The sequence below is a fragment of the Onychomys torridus genome, chromosome 2, assembly GCF_903995425.1.
Source record: "Onychomys torridus chromosome 2, mOncTor1.1, whole genome shotgun sequence".
NCBI lineage: Eukaryota > Metazoa > Chordata > Mammalia > Rodentia > Cricetidae > Onychomys > Onychomys torridus.
In genome coordinates, this window is record NC_050444.1 from 123,072,789 (window position 1) to 123,094,098 (window position 21,310).

A 21,310-nucleotide genomic window follows, 5' to 3' on the forward strand; every position below is an offset into this window, starting at 1 on the left:
AATTATTGTGTAGTATTTGTGTCTAAAAATCCTCATCAGCTCCAGTTTTTCCTAATAAAATGGAACTTAAAGAGATACTGTATTCTTGATCACAGCAAGTGGGAAATGACAAACTAATATCTAAATATCTGTATAGTGCTGTCTCCACATCAGACACTCCTTAGCATACTCAAACACCAGAGTGGGTACTCATGTGTGCATGTGTGGGTTTAGTGTGAAGCAGTTAAAAGTGTCTCACTTAATGCTTTTCTTCATAGTCACTTCTTTCAGTGGATGATGATACAGACAATCCAGATGACAGTGTATTTTACCAAGTACAGTCCCTCTTTGGACATTTGATGGAAAGCAAGCTGCAGTATTATGTGCCTGAGAACTTCTGGAAGGTATTTATAGTAACTGTAGATGTGAGGTTGGATAATAATTAGAGTTTGGCTCCACTTTCTTCTCTAGTGATAATGGTTTTCTGTCATCACTAACAGCCCATCGAAGATTTGAATGTCTAACAAATTGTTACTTTCCAATAATTAGGACATTAAGAACAGTCATTCATAATTCCTGGGGACCTGCTCATCTGTTTTGACTGTTTCTTATGATTCTCATTTTAGCTCGTTAAAATACTGTTTAAAGGGGCTAAAGAGGTGGCTCAGCAGTTACCCTGCTTTGGCAGAAACACAGGTTTGGTTCCCAGCACCCACACCAGACAGCTCACAACCACCTGTCATCTCTAGCTGTGGGGGGATCTGACACCTCTGACCTGCATTCACATGCATGCACCCACAGAGACATTGATACATGACACATAATTTAAGATAATAATGAAAATGCATCTAAAAATAATGACTCAGATCCTCTCTCTGAACCTGTGCCGGTATCGCTAGTGCCTCCAAATGAAGGACGCTGCTGTACTTTGCCTCACAGAGCAGAGGTCCTTGTAAGAGCGACCCTTGCTCACCCTGAACCCACGTCTGCTTTCAGAAACTTGCTGTGACAAGAAGGACAAGAAAATGCACAGATAGCAGAATACAAGCCCGTCTCACTCCAGTAAAAACATCCTGATCCTAATATCGAACTCGTTTTTCAGAAGCACTTATGTGATCCTGTGTGTTACGTTGAGAGCATGCTGCTTTCCCTTTAAAGACCTTTTCAATTCTTGCACAGATCTTCAAGATGTGGAACAAGGAGCTCTATGTGAGGGAGCAGCAGGATGCATACGAGTTCTTCACTAGTCTTATTGATCAGATGGATGAGTATCTCAAGGTAATGACAGTCTCCACTGCCCGCTGATTCCTTCAGCTGGTTACAGTATAGGAATGGTGCCTGAAGGTTTACAGTGACTGAAACTCACAAACCAGGAAGCAGTCATCTTGAGCATCACAGCTGTAGTTCATGCTTTCAGCATTTAAAATTAATGCATGCACATTATTGGAGAAGTGTTCTTTATTCATCTAAGCTGATACAGCAGTGTAGTTCCTGATCTATACTACAGAGTAAATGACCATTCGTGCCTGTGTATTTTTGCAATGTCCCTAGAACTATAGTCTGGCTGCTGAGTGCCCAGTGAATTGATGGTCCCCTGGAGTCAGTTCTGGGGACTGGGAGACTTCTCTAGAAAAAGGACAAAAGGACTAGATAGACTATTATTTGTGGTGATGCTTACATTCAAAGCTTTCTGCCTTTCCCAATAAAACATGTGACAGACTTGCCCAGAGGTGCCACTGTACATCTTATCAATAAACACAATTATTACACTTCATCTATTTAAAATAACTTACAGATATATAGTTTCTGTCCTTGAGAAAAAAGCAAAAATTGTCAGAGTTGCTGCTGCCTTGCAACTTAAAGCACAGAAAGAAAATTCTGACTCATAAATGGAAGACTTGTCATGATCAGCTCTCATGGACCCTTCTCTCTCCTCCTCTTGTGATTGTTTGTGTGCTCTGACACTGGGGCTAATGATAGCTTACTAGCCTTCCTTTAGTTTCTAACAAACTACCAGTATTACTCTTTATATTTTGATGGCTAAATTGAAATTTGTAAATAAAGTGTTATGTGAACCAACTTGTACATTCTAGGGGTATCAGTTAAAACTTTAAACTTCTTTTCTGACAGAAAATGGGACGAGAACAAATTTTTAAGAATACTTTCCAGGGCATCTATTCTGATCAGAAGATCTGTAAAGATTGTCCTCACAGGTTAGTGAAGATGTGACTCTACATTAAACAATGACTGTTAGGAATAGGGGTGTAGCATTTGTCTGACAGGTACAAGACCCTGGTTTTTATGTCAGCACCATGGGGGAAAATATCTTTAAATGATATTTTAGAAAGTTATAAATGTTAACTTATTGCTGACTTACAGATTGACTTCTTACTGGATCTATAAATGTTCAATGGACTATATTCCATAATTACTCTGTAGCCTTAAAGTATTCGTTGAAAATTATGGTTTGGTCAGTGTGCTTTTAAAATGCTGAAGCTTGTCTAGTTCCCCTGGCTGTTGAGGAGAGTGTCACAGTCCAGGTGTTAGGACGATTGCAGTAGCTCTCCACTCACGGCTTCCGTCTTTCCCAACCAGATACGAGCGTGAGGAAGCTTTCATGGCTCTCAATCTAGGAGTTACTTCTTGCCAAAGCTTGGAAATCTCTTTGGACCAGTTTGTTAGAGGTGAAGTTTTAGAAGGAAGTAATGCATACTACTGTGAAAAGTGTAAAGAAAAGGTATTACATTTGCCCTTTACAAGAAACAATATTAGTGTTACTTGTTACTGCATACAGGTCATTATTAAGCTCTGGTTGCTGCTTCCATCAGACTCTGCTATTATTTGTTTTATGTGGGTACCAAAAGCTTTTACATTCATTACTTTGATTTTCTCCAGGGAGTTAATTGGTTTTTGCTTTTTCTTAGAGAATAACAGTGAAAAGAACGTGCATTAAGTCTTTACCTAGTGTGTTGGTAATTCACCTGATGAGATTTGGCTTTGACTGGGAGAGTGGACGATCCATTAAATATGATGAACAAATACGGGTAACTTCCTTCTCTTCCTGAAATTTCTCTTAACCATAACCCCCTTCCCTCTTTCCTTTCCTTCTTTTCTACATCCTGTCTGTCCGAAAAAAGCAGCATGAAGAGTCTGCAGCCCTTGTTTGAAAAGCTGCTGCTCGCAGGACAGGCAGACATACAAATGGTGCTTTTGTTTCTGAAGGCACCCTAACTGTGGCTGTGAAATGAAATGCTTCTGTGACACAGAGACGCCATGTGTGAATGGGGCAGGAGTCAGCCCTCGTTTTGGAGGAGAGCACGACTCTTACTTGGTCTGGCTTTACTAGGTACTGCCAAGTGTGTTCCCGCTTCACATTAATGTGTTCTTTGCACTTTTACATAGTTTCCCTGGATGCTCAATATGGAGCCTTACACAGTCTCAGGAATGGCTCGTCAGGACTCGTCTTCTGAAGTTGGTGAAAATGGGAGAAACATGGATCAAGGAGGTGGAGGATCCCCACGGAAAAAAGTTGCCCTCACAGAAAACTACGAGCTTGTTGGTGTCATTGTACACAGTGGGCAGGCACATGCAGGCCATTACTATTCCTTCATTAAGGACAGGCGGTAAGGACTCTTCCAGAAGGCCTCATGTGATCTCCGCTTTCCCTGCTGACTCTGCCATCCACCCGCCACTGGAGGACTTTTGGGGAGGGTAGTGGGGAAGGCAGGGCTTCTAGCCTAGGCTGGCCTCATTCTCAGTCCTGCTTCTGCCTCCCAAGTGCTGGGATTATAGGCAGGTATCATGATGCCCAGCTGTAAGAATTCACATTACCCTTTGTTCTGCATTTCCAATTTTTTAAGCTTAAAATAACTATTTTCACTCCTTTGATTTGCAAAGTTTTAGAAACTGAAATCATTACACCTCTGTTGCTACATTTTTTCTGGATGCTTTTAAGTAGCCATCATCTGCTTTATCTATACACAATACATATTGATAAATGCAAGGGATAAAAATAATTGTTTTTAAATCTTACAGTGTTTATCTGATCTCTGGTCCTAGGGGGTGTGGAAAAGGAAAGTGGTATAAATTTAATGACACTGTTATAGAAGAATTTGATCTAAATGATGAGACCCTGGAGTATGAATGCTTTGGAGGAGAATATAGACCGAAAGTTTATGATCAAAGTAAGTATTTATAAGTAGATATTTTCCATTCACTTTATTTTTTAATATATAGCTTCTATCAAGGTAGAAGCTGTATTCCTTATATAAAAACAACAGATTTTGTTCTTTTCCTTTGTATTCTTCCAGCTATACAGCCACACTATTTTGTTACCTTTTATTTTTTAAATTTTTTTCCTAAATAGAATTGCATTACATTTTCCCCCTTCTCCTTCCTCCAACCGCTCTCCCCCCCCCCCGCCCCTCCACACTCAAGCTGATACCTCTTTTTCTTTATGATTGTTATATATGTGTGTATATGTGTGTGTTTGAGTGCAAATATATATCAGTACAACCTGCCGAGTTTGTTTTTTATTGGTGCTGTGTATATGGTTTCAAGGCTGACCACCCTGCATTGGACAACTTTTTGTTATTATTGTTTTTCCTTCTTTTTTTTTTTTTTTTTTTTTTTTTGGTTTTTCGAGACAGGGTTTCTCCGTGTAGTTTTGGTGCCTGTCCTGGAGCTCATTCTGTAGACCAGGCTGGCCTCGAACTCACTGAAATCCACCTGCCTCTGCCTCCCGAGTGCTGGGATTAAAGGCGTACGCCACCGCTGCCTGGCCCAAACATTATTTATTATGCAGTGTGTTAAAGATGCCTTCCCTCCATCCACACAACTCAAGAAAAGTACCTTAGCTTGACTTCTAGGCAACACTCTTAACACACCCATGTTTTACTTACACTTTGCTCTCTGCAGATTTACTAAATAAATTGTTGAATTTGTAGTTCCTTTATTATAATCATGCTAAGAAACATGTTATTTACCAAGACTTCTCTCTTAATGTCTTGCAAAATAGCAAACCCATACACTGATGTACGTCGAAGATACTGGAATGCCTACATGCTCTTCTACCAAAGGGTGTCTGATCAAAACTCCCCTGTATTGCCAAAGAAAAGTCGAGTCAGCGTTGTAAGACAGGAAGCTGAGGATCTCTCTCTGTAAGTTCTCTGCCATGTAACTTGCTATATGGTTTCAGTAGGTATTGATAGGATCCTCATAATGAATGCTCAATGCTTAAAAATAATTAGCTAAACTTAAGAGGAATTCTAAAAGAAAATAAGAAGTCTCCTCTTTCCTGCTCTATGGCTTTATTGCCCTCGCATGAAGTTATTTCGTATTTAGAAATATGCATATAAATTATTCATGACATAATTGAGATTTATTTTCAATTTAGAATTGAGGTATATATACACATACTAAATGTACTTTCTGCCCAAACCATAATACTATAACCAGAAAAATGGGTTTGTTTTGTTATTTTGTTTTTTAACGGTCTTATTCTTAGTGAATTTGCCTTTACTATAGGATCAGAGAAGTTTGCAGTTTATGTTTAAGTATGGTAGCCAGTATATAAATGTGGCAGCTTTAAAGTCTGCTGAAACAAAACCCCTTTATGCTCAACAGTTCTTTGATTCTGTCTCTCAGGTCAGCTCCATCTTCACCTGAGATTTCACCTCAATCCTCTCCTCGGCCCCACAGGCCTAATAATGACAGGCTTTCTATTCTGACGAAGCTGGTTAAAAAAGGTGAGAAGAAAGGACTGTTTGTGGAGAAAATGCCTGCTCGGATATACCAGGTGAGAACCACGTAAACGGGTGGAGCAGTGGCTCAGCTGGGAAGAGCACTTAACTGCTCTTATAGAGGATCTGGGTTCAATTCCCAACACCTGCCTGGTAACTTACAGCCAGTTGTAACTCCAGTTCTAGGGTATTCAATGCCCTCTCTGACCTCTCAGAACCAGGCACAGATGGTGCACGTACATCAATGGAGGCAAAAATACTGACACACCAAATGAAAATACACCAATCTTTGGATAGAAGGTGGGCACATAATTCTCTAAGGGAAAAAATCAAGATGAATGTCAGAATCCATATTGTAAGTCCGGAGTACCTCTGGCTGCCTTCTCTGTTTATGGTCTTCATGTGCCACTTCTTCATCCTCAACTGACCTGTGTCTTCTGTGACAGAGAGAGACTGTAGAGGTAGTGCCACAGTGTGAAAACACAAAAATAACATACACCCAAGATCACCAGCACCATCACTGAGTAGAGAAGCACAGTGTTGGAGTTATTTTGTCTACGAGAACAGGTCAAGACTCAGAACCTCCAGTTAGGACTAAGCTGAAAGTGATAGCCATTGTTTACTGAATACTTGCTCTGTGCTACAGACCATAAACAAGTTACAGTTTGGTTTGGTTTTTTGAGACAGGTTCTCAACTGTGTAGCCATGGTGGTCTAGAATTCACTGTGTAGATCAAGCTAGCCCCAGACTCACAAAGATCCACCCACCTCTACCTCCCAAGTGCTGAGATTAAAGACATTCACCACCACACCTAGCTGAACAGGTTTTTATGAATTAACTAAACTTTCTAAATCTCTTGTAGAATTGTAGGCTGTCTTACTCCTGTTTCTCAAATGGAACAAAACAAGGCTGATTAAAAAAAAGGAAATGACCTGCAATCTCACAAGACAAGGGTTTGAAATCAGGACCATCCAGTTGTCAGATCCATACCTTATACACTAGACAGCCCAAGCTAGATAGGCAAAGCCAGAGAATATAAGGAAAATGTGCAGTCTTCTTCAGAAGGAAGAGCTGAGCCACCTGAGCCGGGGAGGTATGGAGATGCTTGTGCTTAGGGAGTTCTGTTTGGCTCTTCACACAGCCTGCTGAGTTCCCCAAAGGAGATTAGAAGGGGTGATAGCTTACCTTTCCACAGTGCCTTAGATTTAAAGAAAGATTTGTCTCTCTCATTTTACAAAATTCAAAGCTTGAAAAAAGACAATTATAAATTATAATTTGTTTTTTACAAACCCTTATTACCTAAACATTTTGGTAAAAAATAACCCTCCACATATTATTTTAGCTGTTAATTAAAAATAATCACTGATTTTGTTTTGTAGATGGTGAGAGATGAAAATCTCAAGTTTATGAAGAATAGAGACGTGTACAGTAGTGACTATTTCAGTTTTGTTTTGTCTTTAGCATCATTGAATGCCGTAAGTAGCTGGTTGTAACTAAAGATCTAAAAAACAAAAATGATACCCTTATTTCAGGTATTAGCATTCAGCTACATGCAAAACCCCATTTCCTATAAATGTGTTACTTACTTGATGACACTAACATGCAGACAGCTTTGGGGCTGTGCAGTATGGATTATGAGTGGTGTGGGTTACACATACTGAATTTTTATATTTTGTGACAAATTTGAGGGACTGTGAGGTTGAGTGGCAGAGGGTCTTATCAGTTGCTTCTATGCTTTATGGATTAACCTTTCCTAATCTGTAGTCAGACTCAAAATTAACTTTCCAGTACTTCCTTGTCTAGAGTACTATTGTTATAATTTGCCAAAAAGGGCAAAGACTATTTAGAGAGGGCTTCATTTAAAAAATGAAAAATATAAATGAGTACTTACTATTACTAGCTGGCTAGGCTTTGTTTGTTTGTTTGTTTGAGACAGGATTTCATGTAGTCCAGGCTATCTTCAAGGACTTCCATGTAGTTGAGGATGGCTTTGAACTATTTACCTTTCTGCCTTTACTTCCTATGTTCTAAGATTAGGTCTGTAAAAATATGTAATGATCTATAAGACTTGTGAAAAACATCCTCTTGTCCTCCCTCTCGTAGACTAAATTAAAGCACCCGTATTATCCTTGTATGGCAAAGGTGAGCTTGCAGCTTGCCATTCAGTTCCTTTTCCAAACTTACCTACGAACAAAGAAAAAACTCAGGTAAGAATAATGTTTTACTAGTCTGTTACAGAAAACACTGGTTAATTCGATGGAAAAATAACTTTATAAATTCAGCTTTTCAAACTATTTCAGTACTGCCTGATATGCTCAGCCTCTGTCTTTCAGGAAGGTTTGATGAGAAGGGTTGATAAAGAAATTGCTGTGCTACAAGACATAAATCCTGTCAGTGCCGTCAGTGTATTTTAAAAGGAACAAATAGAGAAGGCATCATCCTAGGCAGAAGGGAAGAATCTAGAGTAGCAAGCAGGATTTGCTTAAGGCACCCATGTGTGACTGGTTAGCTGTATTTTTCTGAAAGTTGTATATTTACTTGTAAGGGGCTCTGTAGTTGGATGCGGTCAGGACAAATCTCTCACCCAAGTCACGCGGCCTTTTATAAAATAATCACACAGAGGCTTAATATTATTTATAACTACTTGGCCATTAGCTCAGGCTTATTACTAACTACCTCTTACACTTAAATTAACCGACAATTCTTATTTATGATTAGCCATGTGGTTTGGTACCTTTTCTCAGTTCTGCCTTGTCATCTTGCTTCCTCTGTGTCTGGCTGGCAACTCCTGACTCAGCCTTTCTCTTCCCAGAATTCTCCTTGCCTGCTTATCCCACCTATACTGTCTGTCTGGCTACTGGCCAAACAGCATTTTATTTATCAGCCCATCAGAGCAACACACATTCACAGCATACAGAATGACATTCCACAGCAGGGCTCAATTAAGACCAATCACCAGGTGCCAGACTAGGAAGTGTGGGTTGTGGTCAGTAGCAGTTCATGGGAGAGTTTACAGCAGGGCTTTCAGTAATGTACGAGCTCCGGATATCATTAGCATCTTTTTCATTACTGGCTTTTGTCTCCAACACCTGATAAGGTGACTGGATCATTGTAGATTTGGGGTTAGTAATTGTTGGTCCTCATATGTGACTGAAGGACACAGAGAGCTGAGGGATTGTTTGTAGGAAAATACCTGGAGAAAGAGGAGAGTTGGGTTGCAACTGGTTAAAGTTGGAAGACGGTGGAGCTCTGGCTAGCAAAATGAGTGTGCTTATCAAGTCTGGGTTTGGGGAAAGATTTTTCAGTCAGACTCTTGAAGAAAAATAATTAATAATGGGAGCCTCATTTTATATGTAACAACCAAAAGTACATTGAGTGGTAAAAGTATTATGTGATGTTAAAAAGGAGAACATGTATCTGTCCTTTAAGGTCTGCATAGGATTAAGTAGAGAAATTCAGTTGCTATTTTCATTTGTGAAATTTATTCCTGGTATCTACATGCTGTATGTACTGTTTCCATTTTGTCCGTAGTGTTTGGGGGTCACTGGGGTCTCAGGAATGGTGTGAGATTAGGGGTAATATAGTCAGGCTACCTTTTCTCTGTCCAAATCTTGAAACATTATTATGCTTCAAGCATATTAATGATTTTAGCAATACAAGACAAAAGCTATTCTAAAGGTGAGCCCTTGTTGACACCGGCTTAGTTGTGCCAGACAAAGTGTTACAGATCTGGTCTTCATCAGTTGAAGTGGACAGATAAAGAGATAAAAGTAAAGTCAAAGATGTAGGCACCTGCACAGGTGTTTGTCCTGTAGGGGAGAAGGAGTTATACCATGTAGAATCTAACAGGGAAATACTGAGTCATGCAAGTGGGTAGTTACTGAAGATTTCATCTACCCCTTGTTCCTGTCCACAGTGGAATAAGGTGGACAGGTGTGACACACAATGAAACGACGCGCTGGGGTCACTTGCTGGGCCTAACATTGCTCTTCGCTCTTTTAAAAGGGTTGACACTGAAGAATGGATTGCTACTATTGAAGCATTACTTTCAAAGAGTTTGGATGCTTGTCAGTGGCTTGTTGAGTATTTTATTAGCTCCGAAGGACGGGAATTGGTAAAGTAAGTGTCAAGATCTCTTAATTAAAAGAAATTTGTGTCCTTTCCTATCATTTAGAAGTAAAGCTTCTTAAAACTTGTTACATTTCAACTTGAAATTATGTTTCAGATTAAAGTCCATTTTAAGCTTTTCACGGAAGCAATAAGGAAATTAGACCACTCCAAAATCATCTTTTGGACTAGATGCTGGCCAAGGGGTTCAGTGACTGCAGGGAGAGTGTAAGGTGATGGCTGCCAGGTGCTCACAGCGTGCAGACCCTTAATCCTTGCTCTGCCTCAGGAGAAGCATGCAAGTCCTTTTCCTTGGGTACTCATCTGGTAACAAATAAATAGGGAATCCGAGGTTACTATTACAGCCCTATTACTCTACACTATCTACGCTTAGATTCTGGACCAAAAACAACCTTAGCTATGATAGTACATTGCCTGTGTACCTGTGAGTAGAAAAAGAATGTGCCTTTTCAGATGAGAACTCTAGAGTCTCCACCCTCATCGTTCACCTCCTACTCCCAGCTGAGCTCGAGTCAACTTCCCTTGACAAGTTCATCACTGTGTGAGGAGCCCAGCAAGACTCCTTCAGTGTTAGTGAGAACTCATCCTGTCTCTTGAGCCCCAGCAGCCTCTTCCGTCCCTCTGATTTGGCTCTCAACTTTTCGTGTGAGATCACCCCACTTCTGACTAGTAGCCTAGCCTTGGGTGTCACTGAGAAAGTGATTAATAAATGGTCACTTATCACACATGCCACACACCTGCTCTAGTCTTTTTCCATCTCCAGGTTATAAGGCATCCTCTCCTCTCCGAATGAATCTGTGTCTGCAAGCCTTCCCAAGGAACTTGGCCTTGCAGTTAACTCCTGCTCCTTGTCTTTACCTTGGAGACTTCTTCCATCGGGTCACTTCTGTCAGCATAGATGTGTTCTGGTATCTCTTGTGTTAAAACATACACAGCAGGAAAGTGAGGGATGCAGGTCCCTCTTGACTAAGGGAGCACAGGCTGGTGATAAGCTAGAAATTTAATTGGGTTTTTATTTTATTTTTTGTGTTACTGGGATAAAACCGAGGGCATCCCACATGTGGGTGAACACTGCCACTGAGCTGTACCCCAAGCCTACTCCTTCCTGAAAGGTCTGTAATAGATCCCCTCGCACTACAACAAAACCCACCAGCTTCCCCCAGTCTTCACTTTGTACTTCCGTCACCTTTGTACTTGCTCCGTCACCTCTTAGCCAGCCTGACTTACTGCCTCGTCGAGCATGCTGAGTGTTTTTACCTGCCGTAGCCCCTGTTCCTGATAACTCCTGTCTGGAACACAGCACCCTCTGCTCTTGGCGTAGGAATCACCTTTTGCTCCTTCAAATGTCAGCTCACACATGCTCAAAGACTGCTGCAGACCTTCCCTGTTGTTCTGTGTACTCCTTAGAGTTGTGTGTGTGTGTCCAGTTGAGCGTTAGCTTCTTAAGGACAGAACCCAGTCTGCTTGTTCCCTGCTGCACACAGCGTGCCTGCCATATAACGTGTGCTCAGCTGTTTGTTCACGCATCGTGCCTATGCATCCGGCATTTCTTGGAAGAGTTATTATGTACTGCCCCTTTAAAGTGTGCAGTAAAGAGAGCCTTTTACCCAGTTTTCTAATTCAGTTTGAAAGTATTTTCCCAGGAGGTCTCCCAAGAACTATGCCAAAGAATGATTATACATTTGTAAAGTGCCCAGAAAATATTTCATTCAGCACCTTATTTATACAAAGGGAGACTTGATTTTGATTGTCTCCTGAGAAATTGTCTTCCTTTGGTAGGAGTTGTTAGTATTCCTGTTGTCAAGAATCCCAGTGGATTATGTGATCTTTTCTGTAAGGTCTAATTACTTTCCGTTGCTGTGACTTTTTCCGAGATTAATAACAGGTGCTGGAGAGATGGCTCAATGGTTAGAGCACTGGCCGCTCTTCCAGAGGACCCACACGGTAGCACACAGCCGTCTGTAACTCCAGAGCCAGAGGTCCATTGCCTTCCTCTGGCCTCCTAAGGCACCAGGCATGTGTGTGGTGTATTTTTGTGCAGGCAAAACATCATACACATAAAACAAAAATAAATAAATCTTTTTTAAAATCCTTTTTTTAAAAAAATGGTTTTTATCTAGTTCTTTCTTTAGAACCTCCAGGATATGTATTTTGCATATGTGTGTGTTCATGTATGTGTGGGTGGGTGGATGCACCTGGCTGCCCTTGTGTATAGAGCAGAGGTGCTCACCTTTCTTTAAGACTGGGTCCACCTGTCTCCACGTTGTAATCCTAGCACTGGAATTAAGTTTTCATTACCATGCCTGGCTTTTAAAAACCACTCTGGGGATTCTGAGGCTTGAACTCATGTTTGCAGGGCAAGCACTTTACTAAGCTATCTCCCCAGCCCAGAGAGCCTTAAAGATAGTTTATCATTGCTCTAATTAAAATGTGTCCTCACTAATGCACACAGAACAGCGAGAACATGCGTAAGTTGACTATCCCTTTTCTGAAATGCTTGGGACCAGGCTATTTTGGAAATTCTTGGAATTGAGGGATATTTGCATTTATAGTGATGTATCTTAGAATGGAACACAAATATAAACATATATTCACTTTGTTTTATGTAAACATAATCGAGGTAATTCTATGCAATATTGTTCATTTTTTTGGTATGCTTAATGGCTTGATGATATAGAATTTTCCAATAGTGACATTACATAGTCACCCACAGACTTCAGATTTTACTGCATTTTGGAGTGAGGATGGATAGATAGCCTATAGAAATATTTCTGTAACCGAAAAAAAGTAAAGGAAAAAAAAAAAATCATGTACTTGGGCTGGAGAGATGGCTCTGGTTAAGAGCACCAACTGCTCTTCCAGAGGTCCTGAGTTCGATTCCCAGCAACCACATGGTGGCTCACAACCACTTGCAATTAGATCTGGTACCCTCTTCTGGCCTGCAAGGACACATGCAGGCAGAACACTGTATACATAATAAATAAATAAACCTTTAAAAAAAAAAAAGTAAGGAAAATATTTCTGTAACCAAAATGTGGAGATGATGATGGCCTCTTTCACATCAATACCCCATACTACTTCTTTCTTTATGCAAGTTTTTGATGTAGGTCTTTGTGAGTTTTGTAATAGTGAATGTTTGCAAGTTGACCTAAAGAAACATAAACCACTAACATAAAGAATACTTACATTCTTTAAGGACTTTTTATTGTAGACATTTATAAACAGACATCAAGATAGCCAGAAGTATCTTACAAAGCTTTCTCTTACACGCTGCAGTCTCCATGCATGGAGTTGTTTTCCTTCTGTTTTAAAGCTAATTCAGACACAGAATTCTCTGATTTTTTCAACATGTGTCTCTATCAAGTAAAGGAGCTTGGCTTTTCCCAGCATAAGCACCCTAACATTTTCAAACCAAACAAAATTAAGAATTCCTTCATATTTTCTTATACTCCACTCAGACTCCTCACCCCCAAATATCTCAGAATGTAGTCTGGCCATAACGTTCGTGCAGATCTGTGTCCTACAAAGTTCAAGCATGACGTTAGTGTATGTGTCTCTTTTGACTGTTAACCTTCAATACTTACACCCCCTGTCTCCACTTGCCCACTAGGCCTCCCCGATTCCAGATCTACCTTCATTTTTATTTTTATTTTTTTAGTGTTACACCAGGATATATACAGGATTCCTCAAGAACTTATGCATCTGGCTAAGCCTTAATGCAAATGTTGTGTGGGTATCTATTGTCTTTTCAGTATTTGAGTTACTGTCTTGGTGGACTTGTAGCAGAATCCATCTGTCTGGTTGCCATGTCTCATTTGTAGCATTTGGAATGACCTGGGGAAGCTGCACTGGTTGTGACTGAGCCTGGAAGGTCTCAGGATACTTGAACTAGTGCCTCTGAGTCATTTTACTACGTGGCTATTAGATTAGAAGTGTGTAGGGCAGGTTAGGGTTGCACAGTTGTGTCCTTCTTTATGTCGTGTCTCTCTTTATTTTAGGGTTTTCTTGTTGGAGTGCAGTGTGAGAGAAGTTCGTGTTGCTGTGGCCACCATTCTGGAGAAGACCTTAGACAGTGCCTTGTTTTATCAGGACAAGGTCAGTCTCACTGTCAACATTATGTATTCTGTTTTCATCAGATGTTCTCAGTTGTACCTAATAAGAAAGAAGACCTAAAATTGGTGTGTGTGTGTGTGTGTGTGTGTGTGTGTGTGTGTGTGTGTGTGTGTGCTCACGTGCATGCACATACACAGTGACTTTCTGATACATGCCAAGATAGAAGGCATTCTGTCCGTACTTCTTTATGTTCCAGACACCAAGATAAAAACTGAAAAGGGTTCAGGTCTGCTTTTGTCTGCTTTAGGATTTTCTTTCTAGAATACTCCTGGCCAATCTTCTCAAGAACTTGTGTTAGACTCTGAAGTGAGACTAATAGTTGTCTAGACAGCAATCTAGACATTCTGAGTCACCCTTGGCTGTTTCCTCAAAAGCTGTTTTCCTGACCCGACTGCTTTTGGCAGCCAACCAGGGCCATTCATCCCAGGGCAGGGTAGTTCCTTCACAGTCTTCACCATTCCCTGAGTGTTGTTTCTATCCTTCAGGGAATAGTTTCTTCTCCTAACCCTGTTCTCTGCAGTTACATCTTCAGAATCTTGATTCAGCATACACATGAGAAAACAAACTATGGTGTTTAGTCGCATCTTAAGTCCCCAAGGGTTTAAACCTATGGGGAAGTCTGTGGTGTATATTATCAGTCTGGTTGTTCATTCCGTTATTAAGTCTCCTCGAGTACAACAGTTACTCCCCAAGTTTGCTGTTTCAAACAGCTGATACTACATGGAAAACTTTGAAAAATAAGTTTTAGAATAAATTGGCTCATTGCAAACATTGACTCCAGGCATTTTGTGTATCAGTGAATTACAGGTTATATAGGAAAGACTGCTTCAAATTCAGATGTTGACTTCACTGTGCAACTTTGAGCATATCCTTGAAGGAGGATGTTCCAGATCCAGTGTCTGGGCACCCAAGCCCTTAGTTCCCCTGTACCACCCGTTCTAGCAAGTATTATTGGACCAGACGCTCAGCCAGAGAATCAGGAAGCCACATGTGCCCTTTAGGAAGGTCTTGAGAGTGCTCCTCTCAATTCCAGGAGTCACTGGACTTTCATATCCTATAAAGCAATAGTTTTCCATCAGTAGAAGCAGCAGAACCTCTCATCAAGCAAAAAACGTACCTGGGTGCAGGCAGTCTAAAGTAGGGAACTGCTTAGAGAGTGTGAATACCATTGCTTGAAGACACTCCAGTTGCCTAAGGTGTCTCGAGAATGCTTACCTAAGAACTCTCTTGCTACAGTATAATTCAGTTCTCCCATTTACACTCTAAGGTCAAAGGCAGATTTAGTGCAGTCTCCTTAGAGTTAGGCCATAGAACATCACCAGCCTTTTAAAGGCAGAAGAGCAGGTAGTGGAAGAGAAAGGAGTAGAGGGCCTAAGCATGGGAGCCACTTTCTGAAGTCAATTCTATTTGCTAGCCAACTGATGTATTTTTGTGTTTGTTTTCCCCATGAAGGAAATTACACCACTTGCCACCCACTATATCTATACCGTAAAGTACTTTCAAAACGAAGTGCTATGTAAGTGCTAACTTGTGTTTACAATGGGTGTGACAGGATGGATGGGGTATTCCAGAAGTCTATGAATACCATCTTCAGAGGACTAGAAGAGTAGTGAGCCTGGTCTTAATGCTTGAATAATAGCTGAATTTCCAGGGAGTTGTCCAGAAACCTTTGGGATGGGAGGGAAAGCAGAAGCAATGTCATACCAAAATGGTTTCTAAACAAATAAAATGTTTTTCAAAGCTTTCCATGAGGCGTCAGCGGGCTTTCAAGTAAGTTCCTAGTCAAGTCGGTATTACCGTGTCATCTGTCAGGCTGTTGCTCTCCATTTGCTCCATCGGCTTGGTTTCTGGCCCTTCTGCCTGTGTCTGTGTTTTATTCTCTGCATCTGTGACTGTGAAGAAGCAGCCTCGTGGAGGGAGGGATTCAGAAATCCATCTCCCCTTGGTACCCACCTCTCGAAAGACAGAGAAAATAGCTCTGGGCTATTACAACTGGGCCAGTAGAATCATGACCCGGACTCTGATGCCTAGGAAATAAAATAGCCTCTCTTTAGTTCTCCTCCAATACTGACACTGTTCTGGAAGGTAAAAAGAATAATTCTGTTTACTCTCCAAAGCATAAATCCATCTAAATCTGAGACTGGATTGTATTAATTTCCCTTTGTTCTTATGGTGGTTTACTTTAAAGTAAGCCTGTGACAAGAGTCTGTCTTGTCTTCTTTTTTTATATATAATTTCCTCTTTCCTCTTGCCAGTTAAAAAGCCTTCATCAGTTATTGGAAGTCCTGCTTGCTCTTTTGGATAAAGATGTCCCAGAAAATTGTAAAAATTGTGCTCAGTACTTTTCCCTGTTCAACACTTTCGTACAAAAGGTAAATTATTGTTTTCTAATGTATTTCCTAATGCAGTAGGTTTATAATCTAAAAATAATTCATACATGGAAAAATATTAGATTCCATTCTGTGTTGTGGTTTCGTGAGTGTTTCTAATTAAATCCAAATGAATGGATTATTTGACTTGCAAGAATTACTACACAGTAGGAATAGTTAATCCAGCAGTGGAGGGCGGCATCAGTGGTTTCACACAGGATGCAATGTGAGGCTCCAGAGGTGTTTAATTAGATGCTAACAAGTATTCACAACACAGAAGTTACAGCGCTTAACTAACATCGGGGTTTCTTGAAATGTCTCATCTAACTGTATTTCTAAAACAGCTTTTGTCTGGCTGAGATTTAATCTGTCCTTCTACTGCCTTGTGACAGCAAGGCATCAGGGCTGCGGATCTTCTTCTGCGGCACTCAGCACTGCGGCACATGGTCAGCTTCCTCCTCGGGGTCAGTCGGCAGAACAGTCAGGTGAGGACTGGTTTCCTCTTCTTGGGGAGATGCTGCCGTGTTTCATTTTGTTTCTTTTTGTGGATGATGAATGTTTAGCTTCATTTAGTTCTGGGCAGTAGTACTGTGAAGACCTTCAAAGTCTTTGGAGATTAGTAGAAAAGGAGGTTCAATAGGAAGAGGAATTGGTGGCCTTCCCTAGGACAGTGAATGTTTTGAGGGTAGTTGGAATCCTCTGTGAAGCTGGACTGTTAAAAACTGAATTATACTGCAGTGTGATACTCTCAGTCAAATGCTAGGAACATGTTAGTTCCCAGAACATTACTATATATATATGGTTGGATATGTCCATACATGACCTGTTAGAAATTCCTGTATAGCTCTGTTTTCCCATCCATATATTTCTTTTGTTTGGTAGATTTTTAAGTACATAAAATGCTAGAATCCAGTAATGATGGTCTTCTTGTAGACCGTGGTGGTAGTTTGGATACATACAGCTCAGTAGAGTAGAGTGTCACTCCCATTCTGTGACAAGTATTTAAGCACAACTGTGCCTTATAATTTATGCAAGGTCACAACGCACGTGTGTTGGTGAAACAGGAATCTGCCCAGCTCTAAGGATTTTGGAGTCCGAGGTTCTTTACTGTGTGCTATGCTGTGCATGGGCAGACTTGCCACCTAAGCTCTTAAGCTTCTCTCAGCTCCCTGTTACATCACCTTGCTGCTGTTACAGTTAAGTAGTTAAAAGCAAGTCCTGATACCATAGCGTGCTGTGACTGTTGACTATTGACTGTTGAGATCTGCAGTACTTCTCTTTCGTCCAGACCCATCCAAGGGACTCACAATTGGCTCGAGTTCACTGTACTTGACCTGCACATGCACTTGACATTGTCTTGACCTGTAGAATACACTAGCTTTGTAGTGCTTTCATCCTTATATCTCACTTGGTCCTCAAAACCACAGAGTGGCCAGAACAGCTAGCATTATCTCTGCCATGAAGCAGAAGCGTTCTACAGAGGATGTGCCCACTTATACAACACACTAGGGGCTGCCACGTGGCCAGGCCTCCTATCCTCCAGCTTCATGGATTTTCCCATTACACTGAGTCTCTGGAAAATTACTTGGCATGTCATGAGCTTACCCAACCTAAACTACATACTTTGAATGGGTTGATTTTAGAATCTGAGTTAATGTTTTTCAAGGGAGCAAACCCTTTGAGACACCTTTATTAGACAGTGACTTTTTATATGTTGACCTCTTTCTTCTCTACTGTGGGCATCAGAGATGCCATGGTTCAGTAAATTGCCAGCTAGCAAATCCTTTCCCCACACAGAATGGTGGCATGTTTTAATCTTCTCTAACAATAGATACGCCGATGGAGTTCGGCGCAAGCACGGGAATTTGGGAATCTCCACAACACTGTCGCATTGCTGGTCTTGCATACAGATGTCTCTTCCCAGAGGAATGTTGGTAAGTTTGACCATACGTCAGAAGCATGAAGAGAAGTACTGATTTTCGGAACTGAATGAATAGTGTTTGTTTCTCAATAGACTATTTGATATTTGAGGAGCACTTATCGTTTTTTTTTTTTAATTAATGCTAAACCTCACCTTATTTAATTCATTTATCAGTAATAAGAGAAGATAAATTAATCATTGATTTGATACAAGAAAGAAAAAGTTTATTTTAAAGTGCTCTAGGATTAAAGATTAATTCAGAGTTCATTCATCACCGTAGTGTGAACAACTGATGTTGTAGGAAAAATAGCCAAGCTCTGTGAACTTATTAATTAACTAAGCCACCTGACCTTTACGGCCCTTCATACAAAATGAAAATATTAAAAAATAACTTTCTAGGTATAGTAAGGATTAATTAGATAAGATACCAAAGTACTTTGTGAAAGAAAAGGAGGTTCAGATGTAAATTAGTAAAATATTTTTAATACAAGTTAGAAACAGTAGCTTTTTCTGTTTTGTCACCCACCAATAGACTTTTGTATCCTAATCACACACGTGTACTGTGCCTGTACTGTGCCTACAGGTCATAGGCTTTGTCCTGACCATCCCACAATAGTACTGCAAAGCAGCTAACTATGTGAGTGTTTGCTGTGTCCTCTGCTCGTTCCCACGGCAAACTGGAGAGGTACTGCCCCTTCTGTAGATGAGAAAGCTTAAAGACACAGGTTCACAGCTAGCAAGTGATAGAGCTCCAAGTGTGGTGGTGATGTGGATAGTCAAATCTGTCCGAGTGCATTGTTCTAGCCGAAGGATGCTTCAAAACCATATAAAGGGACATTGAAGGGCAGGCCCATGAATGGAGTTCTAGATTGCTTTCTGTTGCTGTGATAAGCACTGTGACTTAAAGCGACTTAGTGGGAAAGAGTTTATTTGGCTTACAGGTTATAGTCCATCACCAAGGGATGCCAAGGCTGGAGTTGAAGCAGAAACAGCAGAGGAAGGCCACTTCCTGCCTTGCCCCTTCCACGTGCTCAGCCACCTTTCTCATCTAACCCGAGTCCATCCACCCCCCTAGAGATGGTGCTGCCTACAGTGGGATGGGCCCTCCTAGACAGGCTAGCATGAAGAAACTGCCCACAGGCCAGTCTATCCGGGCAGTTCTTTAGTAGAGCTTCCTTCTGTTGTGACCCTTGGTTTCTGTCAAGTGGACGGCTAAAGCTAACTGGGACACATGGTTGTGAGTACACTTTGCTTCCTACAGCTGACTCATTCATCTCCAAAGACAAAAGTCTGCTAATTGTGTGAGTTCAAACAGTTTACAAAAGAAAGTAAGAGAGTGTATCCTCATTTTTCTAGAATCAACCTTTTGGTGTGGGTTGAGTCTGCATTAGCATAGCTGGTCATTCACAAACAATTGCTTGAAGAACAGGGACTTGTCCGGTGTCTCTTAGGAGCAGCTTTGGGTACCTTTTCATAGCTATAGCTGAGGCAAATCTGAGAAAAACTAGGAATTGTCTGCAATTGGTCCAGTAGACTGAAGGACTGAGTTGTAAGAACTCAGCATGGTGTGTGCAAACCTGAGAGTTTCAATCTTTGGTGGACATGTGTTTCATGGGACATTTCTGAGTGAGACAAGTTGTGCTTTTTGTTTTGTTTCTTGGGTCTCCTCAAGCTCCTGGCATATTTAAACAACGGCCACCTATTAGTGTTGCTCCCTCAAGCCCTCTGCTGCCCCTCCACGAGGAAGTAGAAGCCTTATTGTTCTTGTCTGAAGGGAAACCTTATCTGTTAGAGGTATGTAATTGCTGTGCTAAAGACATTTTCTTATGTTCTTTTCTCCTATTTGAGCAAAATCCTTTTGTTGATAAGTTTTTCAAGTTACTCTGGTGAAAGGAAATACTATTAAGAGAAGAAATGCTTATTTTTTTATATGCATTTCAAAAACATTAGGGATAAGGCATGGCTGAATGGTAGAGCACTTGCCCACCATATTCCGTGTCTAGCACTGCATGGATGGATGGTTAAATTTGTTATGTGGGCCCTAATCATCTTATCTTTGTCCAAGAACTAGACTTCCATTCCAGCCCCACCAGCTACCCTTAAGGCCCAGGAGAAGGTGAATAACAGTTTACCTCTAAAGTAACTTCATTATCAAAAGGTTTTGGCCCCAGAGTGTTTGTCCCTGGTCCTAAAATACTGCAGCCTAGAAGTATGTGTATGTGAACCTTAGGAGTGTGGATGTGGGCTGTCCCATACCTGCACAGGGCACATGTTGTATGCCTTCTCAGCCAGCTCTCCTTCTGCCCAGGGCTACCTTCCTGTGAATTCTGACTTCCATAATCTGATTTGACATGGAGATAAGAACAACATATCATAGGAATTTTTTTAATCTTTTTTTGTTTGTTTGTTTGTTTGTCTAATTTTATTTTCCTATCATAAGTCATTATTTTAACCTCTCATGAGATGCTTGCATTTGAAAATTGATGAAGGTGACTCCTTGGGGAATAAAAAGTGCATGATGTACAAATCTGTATAAAACAACAGATAGGCTCAGATACGCTGAAATCTGTCCTTAGACCTCAAACAAGAAACCCTGTTCTAGGACAACGTTGTTGTTCTTAATCTCTGAAAATTCCAGTGAAAGCAAGAACAGACCAGTGACTGCTTACTCCTTTGTGTCTCCCACCAGGTCATGTTTGCTCTGCGAGAGCTAACTGGCCCCCTGCTGGCGCTCATGGAGATGGTGGTGTACTGCTGTTTCTGTAATGAACACTTCTCCTTCACGATGCTGCACTTCATTAAGGTACACTTAGGTGCCCTAGCCGTACCTGCTGTGGCCTGCACTCTGGAGACCCAGGAGAGCGCTGTCTTGCTCATTTTTCCTAATTGTAGAAATAGTACTGTTTATTTTGACAGAATTAAGAAAAGAATTCATAACTCGACGTTTAGTGATGACCACCAGGAGTGTTCTTTTAATTTATCCTCTGTTATATCTTTTTTATTTTGTCTTTGTATTTTAATATAATTGAGAGCTTATTGACTTTATAATTCTGTCTTCT

At 40.8% G+C, this 21,310-nt stretch overlaps 1 protein-coding gene across 1 annotated transcript in view; it reads left to right on the plus strand.

The window, feature by feature from the left end:
• Positions 1 to 21,310, plus strand: part of Usp24 (ubiquitin specific peptidase 24) — a 134,645-nt gene that overhangs the window by 102,380 nt on the left and 10,955 nt on the right. Inside the window, exons 44-61 of the mRNA XM_036178654.1 lie at positions 258 to 383; positions 1,159 to 1,257; positions 2,110 to 2,192; positions 2,575 to 2,716; positions 2,904 to 3,023; positions 3,382 to 3,602; positions 4,039 to 4,163; positions 4,997 to 5,138; positions 5,626 to 5,776; positions 7,100 to 7,195; positions 7,824 to 7,927; positions 9,726 to 9,839; positions 13,847 to 13,943; positions 16,217 to 16,333; positions 16,723 to 16,815; positions 18,162 to 18,264; positions 19,924 to 20,045; positions 20,941 to 21,054. Of these exons, the coding sequence (XP_036034547.1) occupies positions 258 to 383; positions 1,159 to 1,257; positions 2,110 to 2,192; positions 2,575 to 2,716; positions 2,904 to 3,023; positions 3,382 to 3,602; positions 4,039 to 4,163; positions 4,997 to 5,138; positions 5,626 to 5,776; positions 7,100 to 7,195; positions 7,824 to 7,927; positions 9,726 to 9,839; positions 13,847 to 13,943; positions 16,217 to 16,333; positions 16,723 to 16,815; positions 18,162 to 18,264; positions 19,924 to 20,045; positions 20,941 to 21,054 (2,169 nt within the window). The remainder of the gene's footprint in view (positions 1 to 257; positions 384 to 1,158; positions 1,258 to 2,109; positions 2,193 to 2,574; positions 2,717 to 2,903; positions 3,024 to 3,381; positions 3,603 to 4,038; positions 4,164 to 4,996; positions 5,139 to 5,625; positions 5,777 to 7,099; positions 7,196 to 7,823; positions 7,928 to 9,725; positions 9,840 to 13,846; positions 13,944 to 16,216; positions 16,334 to 16,722; positions 16,816 to 18,161; positions 18,265 to 19,923; positions 20,046 to 20,940; positions 21,055 to 21,310) is intronic.